This window comes from Acinonyx jubatus, chromosome C2 (genome assembly GCF_027475565.1).
Source record: "Acinonyx jubatus isolate Ajub_Pintada_27869175 chromosome C2, VMU_Ajub_asm_v1.0, whole genome shotgun sequence".
Taxonomy (NCBI): Eukaryota; Metazoa; Chordata; class Mammalia; order Carnivora; family Felidae; genus Acinonyx; species Acinonyx jubatus.
In genome coordinates this window covers 9,542,019-9,556,141 of record NC_069384.1, presented here as the reverse complement: position 1 = coordinate 9,556,141, position 14,123 = coordinate 9,542,019, and the positions used below count along the sequence as shown (strand labels likewise).

Here is a 14,123-nt window from a genome sequence, read left to right as displayed (position 1 = left end):
TGGGCCAGGTCCATAAATATATCTGTAAGCCTGTCTGCTAAATACACAGTCGCTTGCTTTAAATATTTTAGAGGTAGGAAATAGAGCATCGACTTAGTTAAAAAGCAATTTTTACCCATCTTTTTATATCACAAAGCAATTATTGCTTACTTGCCGCTTTAATTTGCTCTGACAACCTAATGTCAGATAACACCAAAGAAAACAAATGAAAAATGGAAAGAATAGTTAGTCTCTGATATGATATATGTTTATGCCAACAAAGATTAGTTAAAAATCCATCTTCCTCCACCTGAATTCAGAGACTGTTTAAGGGAACTGTCAGTAAAATCATTACTAATGAAGTACCAGACTACCCGAAACAATGGTTAGGGAGGGAAATGAAAAGGTAACTGCAATCGCAGATGTCACAAAGTTTTCATTAGTGACTGAAGCTGCTGGGAAAGTTCATGTTTTCAGAACAGCCTGTGACCATTCCAAGCATCCACACCATCCAATCTTATCCAGTCCTGTATTCTCCTCTCATCTTCTCCCTCCTCCTACGTTTTGGAATGTGGCTTTTCCTATAAAAACTAGAAAGGAAGCTATTGTAAATCCCCTACCCCAACAACCAAACCCCAAATCTACTTTCTTGGCTAGCGCTGTCTTTGGTATTTATAATAAGCCATCCATCTTTGAATTACAAACCATCATCACTCGCCCAATTCTCTGAGACATCTTAAAATCCCACCAAAAGATGGCGGAACGGCATGGAAGGGTTTTTTTGTGTCTCACATCCATGAAATAAAGCCAGATCAACACGAACCATCCTGCACACCTAGAAAACTGATCTGAGGATTAACACAGCCACCTGCACAACTCAGCAGGTACGCGGCGCAGAGAGGTGAACTGGGGTAGAGAGAAGCCATGGGGGGAGGGCAGGGAGCTGTTTTTGCCTGCGGAGAGTGGAGGGGGGGGTGCGGAATACGGGAAAAGCACCCCCCCCAAAGCAGCTGGAGAGAAAGTGGAAAAGTGGAAACAGCCGCAGGGACTAAACTAACAAGGGAGAAAGCAGAGGGTTTAAATTCCATTAAGACTATAAACAGGGGGAACGCAGAGTCTGAAACGCCGCAGCTCGATACCTGGAGGTGCTCTGGTGAGAAGGACGAATCCCCAGGAGCAGAGCGGAGTCCGGGGTTCTTTGGGCCACATGGGAGAGTTGGTTCCCCTGCTGGGAGGACATCTGGTAGAGGCTGTGGGGTCCCCCAAAGGCAAGACCCTGGCAGACCCGGAAGAACAACCACATTCACTGGTGCTAGAACAGGGTCATCGGGGGTGAAGCCTGGTGCCAGATGTGTGTTGTGATTTGCCATAGTCCCTGAAACGCTCCTGCCACAAGATGGTGCGAACTTTCTCTGGGACGCGCTGGCCCCGGGCCATAGTCTCGGCATCGGCAGCAGCACGTCCGTGAACGTTCCTGAACGCGGCCCGCACCCGGCCACTGCTCGGTGAGACCCTCCCGCAGAAGGGCGGAGCAGGTCAGAGCCGCGGTCCCTCAGAAGTAAGAGGTCGGGAAACACAGCCGCATCTGAGATAAAACTCAGGTGGGAGGTGCTGCCTGGAGCTTGGTCACAGACTGTGTAAAAGCGGGAGGCGGATGGAAGCCAAAGACAAACAACGGGTTTGCCATGGCTGATCCGGGAGAAGAGCGTTCCAATAGTAGAGAGGGTTGCTGGGTGACGCCATTCTCGCGGCTCCCGCACATGCGCAAACACAACTACAAGCGCCACAACCATCCACCCCAGTAAGCTAAGCAGCGCCATCTAGTGGAGAACGGAGCCATTACACTAAGCCCCGCTCAACTGGGCCAACATCGTTCTCCAGGACCACAAGTCTCTCTGCCGGCTTAGTTTACAGACTATAAAATGCTTCATAGTTTGACTTCTAAGGGAAAACGAAGTGATTTCATTCATATTTCAGTCTGTTCATTGGTCCATCTATTCAATTTTCTTTCTTTTTCTTTTTTTTCTTTTTCATTTCTTTTCTTTTACTTGAATACAGAAAAAGAAAAAATTATTTTTATTTTCAACTTATTAAAAATCTTTAATTTTTTTCTACTATATTTTTTACTTTTGTGTAAATGTTTTTCAAATTCTATTTTACTTCCATCATTTCATTTTATTCTATTTCAGTGTACTCATTTTTTCAAGTTTTCAAACAATTTCCTTTTTTTTTCTTTCCCCTTTTTTCTCTAATCTATCAAACCCCTTTCAACACCCAGACCAAAACACACCTAGGATCTAACATCATTTATTTGATTTTTCTGTATATGTGTGTGTGTTGTTTTTAATTTTTTAATTTTAATTTTTTTTAATTTTAATTTTTTTCTAATTTTAATTTCTTTACCTCATTAATTCCTTTTCTCCCTTCAAAATGACAAAATAAGGAATTCGCCCCAAAAGAATGAGCAGGAAGACACAAAAGCCAGGGACTTAACCAACACAGATACAAACAAGATGTCTGAACCAGAATCACGATAATAAGAATCACGATAATAAGAATACTAGCTGGAGTCAAAAATAGATTAGAATCCCTTTCTGTGGAGATAAAAGAAGTAAAAGCTAGTCAGGATGAAATAAAAAATGCTATAACTGAACTTCAATCTCGAATGGATGCCATGGTGGCAAGGATGGATGAGGAAGAACAGAGAGTCAGCAATATAGAGGACAAACTTATGGAGAATAATGAAGGAGAAAAAAAGAGGGAGACTAAGGCAAAGAGCACAATTTAAGAATTAGAGAACTCACTGACTCATTAAAGAGGAACATCAGAATGATAGAGGTTCCAGAAGATGAAGAGAGAGAAAAAGGGGTAGAAGGGTTATGTGAGAAAATCATAGTGGAAACTTTCCTAACCTGGGGAAAGATACAGACATCAAAATCCAGGAAGCACAGAGGACTCCCATTGGATTCAACAAAAACCAACCATCAACAAGACATATCATAGTCAAATTCACAAAATACTCGGGAAAGAATCATGAAAGCAGCAAGGGGAAAAAAAAGTCCTCAACCTACAAGGGAAGACAGATCAGGTTTGCAGCAGACCTTTCCGCAGAAACCTGGCAGGCCAGAAAGGAGTGGAGGGATATATTCAGTGTGCTGACTCGGAAAAATATGCAGCCGGGAATTCTTTATCCAGCAAGGCTGTCATTCAAAATGGAAGGCGAGATGAAAAGTTTCCTAGACAAACAAAAATTAAAGGAGTTCGTGACCACTAAACCAGCCCTGTAAGAAATTTTAAGGGGGACTCTCTGAGGGGAGAAAAAGAAAGAAAAAGAAAGAAAAGAAAGAAAGAAAGAAAGAAAGAAAGAAAGAAAGAAAGAAAGAAAGAAAGAGAAAAAAAGAAGGAAAAAGAAAGAAAAAAAGAAAGAAAGAAAAAGAGAGGAAGGAAGGAAGAACCAAAAGCAACAAAGACTAGAAAGGACCAGAGAATACCATCAGAAACTCCAACTCTACAAGCAACAACATGGCAATAAATTCTTATCTTTCAGTACTCACTCTAAATGTCAATGGACTAAATGCTCCAATCAAAAGACATAGGCTAACAGAATGGATAACAAGATCCATCTATATACTGTTTACAAGAGATGCACTTTAGACCTAAAGACACCTTCAGATTTAAAGTAAGGGGATGGAAAACCATCTACCATGCTAATTGTCAACAAAAGAAAGTTGAAGTAGCCATACTTATATCAGACAATCTAGACTTTAAAATAAAGACTCTAACAAGAGATGAAGAAGGGCATTATATCATAATTAAGGGGTCTATCCACCAAGAAGACCTAACAATTGTAAACATTCGTGCACCAAATGCGGAGGAACCCAAATATATAAATCAATTAATCACAAACATAAAGAAACTCATTGATAATAATACCATAATAGTAGGGGACTTCAACACCCCACTTACAGCAACGGACAGATCATCTAATCAGAAAATCCACAAGGAAACAATGGCTTTGAATGACACACTGGACCAGATGGACTTAACAGATATATTCAGAACATTTCATCCTAAAGCATAGGAATACACATTCTTCTCCAGTGCACATGGAATGTTCTCCAGAATAGACCACATACTGGGACACAAATCAGCCCTCAACAAGTACAAAAGGATCAAGATAACACTGTGCACATTTTCAGACCACAATGCTATGAAACTCGAAATCAACAACAAGAAAAAATTTGGAAAGGTAACAAATACTTGGAGACTAAAAAACATCCTACTAAAGAATGAATGGGCTAACCAAGAAGTTAAAGAGGAAATTAAAAAGTACATGGAAGCCAATGAAAATGATAACACCACAACCCAAAACCTCTGGGACATAACAAAGACCATCATCGTAAGAGAAATATATAGCAATCCAGGCCTTCCTAAAGAAGGAAGAAAGATCTCAGATACACAACCTAACCTTATGCCTTAAAGAGCTGGAAAAAGAACAGCAAATGAAACCCAAAACCAGCAGAAGACAGGAAATAATAAAGACTAGAGCAGAAATTAATGCTATTGAAACAAACAAACAAAAAAACCAACAGAACAGATCAATGAAACCAGAAGCTGGTTCTTCGAAAGAATTAACAAAATTGATAAACCACTAGCCAGTTTGATCAAAAAGAAAAAGGAAAAGACCCAAATAAATAAAATCAAGAATGAAAGAGGAGAGATCACAACCAACACAGCAGAAATAAAAACAATAAGAAGAGAATATTATGAGTAATTATATGCCAATTAAATGGGCAATCTGGAAGAAATGGACAAATTCCTAGAAACATATACACTACCAAAACTGAAACAGGAAGAAATAGACAATTTGAACAGACCCATAACCGGTAAAGAAATCGAATTAGTGATCAAAAATCTCCCAAAAAACAAGAGTCCAGGGCCAGATGGCTTTCCAGGGGAATTCTACCAAACGTTTAAGGAAGAGTTAACACCTATTCTCTTGAAGCTCTTCCAAAAAATAGAAATGGAAGGAAAACTTCCAAACTCTTTCTATGAAACCAGCATTACCTTGATTCCAAAACCAGAGACCCCACTAAAAAGGAGATCTATAGACCAATTTCCCTGATGAACATGGATGTAAAAATCCTCGACAAGATATTAGCCAACCGGATCCAACAATACATTAAAAAATTATTCACCATGACCAAGTGGGATTTATACCTGGGATGCAGGTCTGGTCCAGTATCCACAAAACAATTAACATGATTCATCACATCAATAAAAGAAAGGACAAGAAACATATGGTCTTCTCAATAGATGTAGAGAAAGCATTTGACAAAATATAGCATCCTTTCTTGATAAAATCCCTCAAGAAAGTAGGGATAGAAGGATCACACCTCGAGATCATAAAAGCCATATATGAAGGACCCAATGTTAATATCATCCTCAATGTGGAAAAACTGAGAGCTATCTCCCTAAGGTCAGGAACAAGACAGGGATGTCGACTCTCACCACTGTTATTCAACATAGTATTGAAAGTCTTAGCCTCAGCAATCAGATAACACAAAGAAATAAAAGGCATCCAAATCGGCCAGGAGGAGGCCAAACTTTCACTCTTTGCAGATTACATGATACTCTATATGGAAAACCCTAAAGATGCCATCAAAAAACTTCTAAAACTGATTCATTAATTCAGCAAAGTTGTGGGACATAAATTCAATGTACAAAAATTGGTTGCATTCCTATACACCAACAATGAAGCAACAGAAAGAGAAATGAAGGAATCGATCCCATTTACAATGGCACCAAAACCATAAAATACCTAGCAATGAATCTAACCAAAGAGGTGAAAATTCTATACACTGAAAACTATAGAAAGCTTATGAAAGAAATTGAAAAATGCCAAAAAAAATTGAAAAATATTCCATGCTCCTGGGTAGGAAGAACAAATATTGTTAAAATATCAATACTACCCAAAGCAATCTACATATTCAATGCAATCCCTATCAAAGTAACACCAGCATTCTTCACAGAGCTAGAAAAAACAATCCTAAAATTTGTGTGGAACCAGAAAAGACCCCGAATAGCCAAAGCAATCTTGAAAAAGAAAACCAAAGCAGGAGGCATCACAATCCCAGACTTCAAGCTATACTACAAAGCTGTAATCATCAAGACAGTATGGTACTGGCACAAAAACAGACACTCAGATCAACGGAACAGAATAGAGAACCCAGAAATGGACCCAGAAACATATGGCCAACTCATCTTTGACAAAGCAGGAAAGAATATCCAATGGAATAGACAGTCTCTTCAGCAAGTGGTGCTGGGAAAACTGGACAGCAACATGCAGAAAAATTAACCTGGACCACTTTCTTACACCATACACAACAACAAACTCAAAATGGATTAAAGACCTCAATGTAAGATAGGAAGCCATCAGAATCCTCGAGGAGAAAGCAGACAAAAAACCTCTTTGATCTTGGCTGCAGCAACTTCTTACTCAACACATCTCTGGAGGCAAAGGAAACAAAAGCAAAAATGAACTATTGGGACCTCGTCAAAATAAAAAGCTTCTGCACAGCAAAGGAAACAATCAGCAAAACTAAAAGGCAACCGACAGAATGGGGGAAGGTATTTGCAAACAACATATCAGATTAAGGGTTAGTATCCAAAATCTATAAAGAACTTATCAAAGTCAACATCCAAAACACAAATAATCTAGTGAAGAAATGGGCAAAAGACATGAATAGATACTTCTCCAAAGAAGACATCCAGTTGGCCAACCAACACATGAAAAAATGCTCCACATCACTCACCATCAGGGAAACCACAATGAGATACCACCTCACACCTGTCAGAATGACTAACATTAATGACTCAGGCAACAACAGATGTTGGCGAGAATGTGGAGAAAGAGGAACCCTTTTGCACTACTTGTGGGAATGCAAGCTGGTGCAGCCACTCTGGAAAACAGTATGGAGGTTTCTCAAAAAAACTAAAAATAGAACTACCCTACAACCCAGCAATTGCACTACTAGGTATTTATCCAAGGGATACAGGTGTGCTGTTTCGAAGGGGCACATGCACCCCCATGTTTATAGCAGCACTATCAACAATAGCCAAAGTATGGAAAGAGCCCAAATGTCCACCAATGGATGAATGGATAAAGAAGACGTGGTATATATATACAGTGGAGTATTACTCGGCAATCAAAAAGAATGAAATCTTGCCATTTGCAACTAGGTGGATGGAACTAGAGGGTATTATGGTAAATGAAATTAGTCAGAGAAAGCCGAATATCATATGACTTCACTCATAGGAGGACTTTAAGACACAGAACAGATGAACACAAGGGAAAGGAAGCAAAAACAATATAAAAACAGGGAGGGGGACAAAACAGAAGAGTCTCATAAATATGGAGAACAAACTGAGGGTTACAGGAGGGGTTGTGGGAGGCGGGATGGGCTAAATGGGGAAGGGGCACTAAGGAATCTACTCCTGAAATCATTGTTGCACTATATGCTAACTAACTTGGACGTAAATTTAAAAAATAAAATTTAAATTAAAAAAAAATCCCACCAAGGGGCCCAGAAGAAGACAGCTTTGCTTGTGAAAGGGATGGGGCTTGGTCTAAAGATGTATATCCAACTATACATCTGGACGCTGGGTTCTGGCACAGAGTGGAGAGCAGTGAAAACCACAGATTGGGCAGGGAAAAGCAAAGGAGTAGGGGCGAGGGCTGGCACTGTGGAAGTCTGCAAAGTGGATTTCTAACAATTAGTCTCCATACATAGATGCTCCCCACTCATGCCCCTTGTCTAGTAAATTGATATTTTTCACTGGGAAAAGAGCCTGATTCTTCTCCCAAAGAATAATGGGAGATATCTCAGAGAGAAGAAAAGAACAAGAATTCACTGTCTCCTAGGATTCTCCTATACCTAATTTTTTTTTTTTTACTGTCCATGTCAACCTGAGAAACCAAATGGACATGCAATAGCTCAGTGCACCCTAGACTTTCCTGTCTCCTGACATCCCCACCATGTACAACCCTGCCCTTCCCCGTTTGTTCAGTATAGATGGAAGGAGCAATTGGGTCTCATGCTTCGACTGACAGATGAATGAGTGACCAGGAATTGGTTAGCTCAATAGCCACCATTCCTACAAAATTGGTTTAAAAAAAAAATCAACAAAGAAACTAATAAAAGCCTTCCTGGTGAGGAACTTTAAACCTTTAGACCAGCTCAAAGCCTCTGATTTCCCTTTTTTAACTGCACCAAATACCAAGAACCAGAACACTGTTTGTGAGATTGCTTAGAGGGATCCCAAAGCTGTACCAACCAACCCTACATGAATCTGAGCCTACATGAACACTATTTCTAATGAACATTTTTAGTAAGAAGTAATACGTACTCATTTCAATGACAGGCAATTAAGATTTTGCTTTCAGCAAAACCTATAAAGGTAAAGAGTCAACTCATTTATGTGGGGGGAAAGGAGCTCTGCCGAGTGCTGAGACGTAGATCTAAATCAAGCCTTAGATGGAGAGAAAGCCAAGGCTTCCGACCATGTGCTCCTCCAGGACTCCAACGTGTGCCAATGCCAGGGGGTCCTAGAGCCTGCAGAGAGAGAAGAATGCGAGACCCAGGATGATAAAATCCTCACCTAGATCTGAGGAAAAGTGTCATCAATAGACCATTCACCCAAGCTCTCAAAAAAAGATGAGAGGGTAAAATAAGGCTGCAGTTTATACCCAGACACCTGGGGCAGGCAGGATAATTGGGGCTCACCAGACTCAGGGCAGAAGGACATGGAAGTCATTCCAAGTCCCATTCACCCATGGAAACAGGGCTGTTTAGTACACTAGTTAGAACAGACTCAAGGGCCAAGGGTGAGCCTGCAGGCAGATGGGCCAGGCTGGGAGGGGCACGGTCATGATGAATCAGGTACTTAGAAGCAAGGCTGCAGCCCAGGAAAGCGGCATGCATTTGTATGGTCCCTTTCAAAATCGATATGTGAGCTCTACAGCCTAAGTGCCCGGAAGCAGCACTTCATTTACAGGAGCTGCCGATGGGCTGAGTCACCGGTTAAGTGATGCTTGAATAGAAATCGCTCTGAAGCACATACTCCCTTCCTTCCTTGAACACTCACTGAGCATGTACAAGATGCTGGAGTCTGAAGATGAACAGGTGGTCAGTGCGGACACACCAATCCCCACAACATGTTAAAGGACCACAGAAAGTACGGGTGCCTGGGTGGCTCAGTGGATTAAGCATCCAACTTTGGCTCCGGTCATGATCTCACGCTTCATGAGCTCAAGCCTTGCGTGGGGCTCTATGCTGATGGCTCAGAGCCTGGAGCCTGCTTTGGACTGTGCCTCCCTCTCTCTCTGCCCCTCCTCTGCCCACGCTCGCTCTCTCTCTCTCTCTCTCTGAAAAATAAACATTAAAAAAAATTTTTTTTTTTTAAGAAAAGGACCACAAAGTTGAAGGCCCCTATGCTAGCTTCTTCCTTTACACTTAGCAAGGGGATTCCAGCCTGAAAGTCAAGGTTTGCACTGACAACAGCCTTCAGGGTTTTGTTTTGTTTCATTTTTTTTTTTTTTTTTACCAAGTCTTACCTTGGTGGCTGTTGTTTTAAGAGGCTTTTCTGCTAAATTCATTTTACGTGTAGTTTTTTTACTAACTGGATTTTATCAAGTATTTAATATGGATTATGTTAAGTGCACAACAACATGCAGAAACTTCAGGATCTGATTTTTTTTTATTATATGTAATTTATTGTCAAATTCGTTTCCATACAACACCCAGTGCTCATCCCAAAAGATGCCCTCTTCAATGCCTATCACCTACCCTCCCCTCCCTCCCACCCCCCATCAACCCTCAGTTTGTTCTCAGTTTTTAAGAGTCTCTTATGCTTTGGTCTCTCTCCCACTCTAACCTCTTTTTTTTTTTCTTTTTTTTTCTTCCCCTCCCCCCTGGGTTTCTGTTAAGTTTCTCAGGACCCACATAAGAGTGAAAACATATGGTATCTGTCTTTCTCTGTATGGCTTATTTCACTCAGCATCACACTCTCCAGTTCCATCCACGTTGCTACAAAAGGCCATATTTCATTCTTTTTCATTGCCATGTAGTACTCCATTGTGTATATAAACCACAATTTCTTTAGGATCTGATATTTTTAAAACTTAGCACTATGTTAACTATAGAATGAACAAGGACTTCTTAACATTTTCACGTGGCAGCTATGAAGGACCTGTCATGCTTTCTCATTGTTCTTAGGAATAGTAAACGGCAACATTGCACTAAGCTGAGCGGACACTGACTCTTTTAAAGGAAAAATTTTCCCCCATTTAACACCTACTCATCTTTAGACCCAAGTGCCCAGTGAGTGTTTGAGAATGAACTGGAAGTAGATTAATTTCTGGAGTGACTTCTATTTAGCACCCAATGCATCACATCCCTTGTCTGAGTAACTTGTTTAAACTGTGATATTTCTTTGGGGCACCTGGGTGGTTCAGACTTAAGTGTCTGACTCTTGATTTTGGCTCAGGTCATGATCTCACAGTTTGTGAGTTTGAGCCCCACATCGGGGCTCTGTGCTGACAGTGCAGAGCCTGCTTGGGATTCTCTCTCTCTGCCCCTCCCCCACTCACTCTCTCTGTCTCTCTCTCAAAAATAAACAAACTTAAATTAAAAAAAAAAAAGAATACTTCTGCCACTATAAAACTACAATAACATTTAAAATAAATGTAATCAAGGTGATTTTTAAAAAGGCTACAAAACTTCAATTTAATGAATCTATTTTAAAATGGCAGGTGCTGATGTGACTCTAGAAGGTCAGTGCTGGGGCACACCTTGCCTGTGGCATTATTGTGGGCACATGAGCTGTACTCCCAGTACTTCTCTCTACTGAAACTACCATAGACAAGCCTTTGCTTGTCCGGCACTAGGTGACAATCCCGGTCCTTCCTGTGGAAAGGAATCTCGTTGCGTATGTCCTAGGTCCACCTCTGTTCTTGCACTGGCATGTGACAATTAATATCTGCTGTTCTGCTATTCCGGGATCTCTTTACCACACACATGACCACAGGGTGTTCATTCCCTTCTAATTATTTAATTGATTTCACAGCACTGTGCCTCCCTGCTGTCTCTAACTTCAGCCCCTCTTCTACTCAGAGGCAGGTGCTGAAATGCCTCCCAAAATGAGACTTGGAATCATAGCCCCAAGGTTCCAAGAGCCCATATGAAGTTCCAAAATCTTCACCAAAGGCAAAAATTAAAGTCTAAAGTACCTTTAGAATGGTCTCACTTTGCAAGTCAAGCATGAGATCCATGGCTTTATCTATACAGCCCTGTAGACTTATTCTTATACTCACTGAAGTTTGAGAACCACTGAAACAGACTATAGGCAGGAACAAAAGGCATGTCTCTCCATAGAAGTTTGGGCAGCCAAGCCAGTCCACGCCTCAGAGAAGTGTAGTACCCGGGGATACACGGGAGGCCAGTACAGAATGCCAAAATGTTCTTGCTTGCTGGCAGAATCCACTCTTTTGTCTTCTAGTATGGAGTTTCTAAACCTATGTTAGTACGTGTGTTCACGTTGTGAGATCTAAATAAGATAACTGTGGACTCATCCTAGGACAGGTATACAAAGTAACTTGTTAGATTACAAGTGCACGCGTGCCATTTGGTTAATTCAGTATTGCATGGCAGGTTGATTGATTTTCCTTGTTAAGTCCCCTAATTAACTCACACCAAAACCTCTTTCTCTAAAATCTCCTTTTTGAAAAATGTTAATCTTGTTGAAACATACAATTCTATATGTTATTTACTGAAAAACAAAATGAATCTTATTAAAATTCAAGGTCATATTGCACTGTGCCCAAAGAATCATTCTGCCATCAGGCTAAGAATCAGAAGAAACATATGGTGTAAAGTTGTCATGTGCAAGCAAGCAAAAAGAATATCTACTTATTCAGATGGAGAGGCAAGGGGTGACTGGGTGGCTCAGTCAGTTAGGCATCTGACTTTGCTCAGGTCATGATCCGGCAGTCTGTGGGTTTGAGCCCCACGTCGGGCTCTGTGCTGACAGCTGGGAGCCTGGAGCCTACTTCGGATTCTGTGTGTCTCTCTCTCTCTGCCACTCCCCCGACTCGCACTCTGTCCCGCACTCGTGCTCTCTCACTCACTCTCTCTCTCTCTCAAAAAATAAAAATTTTTTAAAAATTTTATTGCTAAGATGAAAGGCTGAAATAGGATAACCGATATGTTGCCCTTAATTAAACCAAACCAACAATCAGAATATTTGGTCTGCATAATTTTCCAGAAGACATTTTAACGTCGTGGCCTCTTAAAGCAATGTGGTTTCTGCATGAAGTGCGCCCCTGGTCCTGCAGATGTCTCTTGCTTCAGTAGGGTTTGGACGGTACAGACCCAGGGAGAACCCTTCTACCAGCCTGCGACCACCCTCTAAACATTTTTTCAGTCACAACCTTCAGAGCCATCTTCTCAGCCACCCTTTGCCTCCAGGATGAGCCAACACCCTATTTTGAGCTTAGCTCCTTATTACCGATCAACCATGAGCACCCGGATTCATCAGAATCATTCCACCGAGGCGGAGGCTGCCATCAGACACCTGACCAACATGCATTTGTGGACCTCCTACACCTACCTCTCTCTGGGCTTCTATTTCCACCACGACCATGTGGCTCTGGAGGGCTGGGCCACTTCCTCCACAAGCTGCCTTAGGAGAAGCCTTTGGAGGGTCCTGAGCCCACTCGAAGATGCAAAACCAGTGTGGTGGCCATGCCCTCTTCCAGGATGGGCAGAAGTGTCCCAGGATGAGTGGGGTAAAGCCGTGGATGCCATGGAAGCCACCCTGGTTATGGAGAAGAACCTGAACCAGGCCCTTTTGGATCTGCACGCCCTGGCTTCTGCCTGCACAGGCCTCCATCTCTGACTTCCTGGACAACCACTTCCTGGATGAGGAGGTGACACTCATCAAGAAGATGGCGACCACCTGACTCTCATCTGTAGGCTGGCTGGCCCCCAGACTGGACTGGTTGAGTGTCCCTTCCAGAGGCTCACCTTCAAGCATCAGTAAGAGCCCTTGAAGCCCAACAGCCTTTGAGGGGCCCCTCTAGCATCACCTGGGCCAGGGCTTGTGCCTGAATTTCTCCTTGCAGCCACTAGGCAGCTTTTTAGCCACCCTGGAGCCCTCTCCCAAGCCTTGGGCCAAATAGAAACAATAAAGCTTTTGGTAGCCAAAAAAAAAAAGCAAAATCGTGTCTGTAAATATTCAATTATAAGAACTAAAAGGCATGACTGTGCCAAATTTTGCCCTGTTTCTACCCACCAGCCTCCTGTCACCAGGATACATTTTCATTCTTATATTAATTGCCTTTGCTCCTTCTACAGCCACTTAGCTCTGGTCATCTCCCATCCAAAAGCCTGGTCCTGTCCAGTCACCCTTGTGTCAACATGAAGGCCCTAACCACTTGGGCCATCCCACTTAGAAACCTGGACATCTCTCCCTTACCTCACATCCAGGCAACCACCCGCCCTGCTATCTGCTCTGGCTGGCCTCTCCTCACCTGCAGAGCCCCCCTCCTGGTTCAGACCATCAACATCTCCCACCTTAACTACTGAAATACCCTCATAATTGCATGCACTTGTGCTCCTCATCAACCTGTTTTCTACACAGCAGCAGAGTGATCTTTTCTTTTTAATTTTTTTTAATGTTTATTTATTTCTGAGAGAGACAGAGACAGAATGCAAGTGGGTTAGGGACAGAGAGAGAGGGAGACACAGAAGCAGAAGCAGGCTCCAGGCTCTGAGCTGTCAGCACAGAGCCCAACGCGGGGCTCGAACTCACGAGCTGTAAGATCATGGCCTGAGCCGAAGTCAGACGCTCAACCGACTGAGCCACCCAGGCGCCCCCAGGCGCCCCCAGGCGCCTCAGCAGAGTGATCTTAAAGTGCAAATCAATCGTGTCCCTCATTTGACCCTTTTACTTACTGCCCTTTTCTCCCAGAATCATAATAGAATCCCTCCCTACCTGCCAGGCATGTTTCTCATGATCTGACCCCTGCCACCTTCTCTAGCCACAACACAGGCCACTTCCCACCCCCACCCTACCCCCCTGCT

General features: G+C 42.4%; 1 protein-coding gene and 1 pseudogene across 2 annotated transcripts in view; one reads left to right on the top strand and one right to left on the bottom strand.

The window, feature by feature from the left end:
• The window catches only part of LOC128315116 (uncharacterized), a 325,032-nt gene extending 321,980 nt beyond the window's left edge, over nucleotides 1-3,052 (bottom strand). For both annotated transcript variants that reach the window (XR_008297549.1, XM_053220587.1), the window contains exon 1: nucleotides 1,119-3,052. Coding sequence is in view for 1 of the 2 variants with exons in the window: in XM_053220587.1 (XP_053076562.1) it covers nucleotides 1,119-1,799 (681 nt within the window). In the remaining variant the exon portion in view is untranslated. The remainder of the gene's footprint in view (nucleotides 1-1,118) is intronic.
• Nucleotides 3,053-12,239: 9,187 nt separating this feature from the next.
• LOC128315363 (ferritin light chain-like) lies at nucleotides 12,240-13,080 on the top strand (annotated as a pseudogene).
• Nucleotides 13,081-14,123: the final 1,043 nt, after the last annotated feature.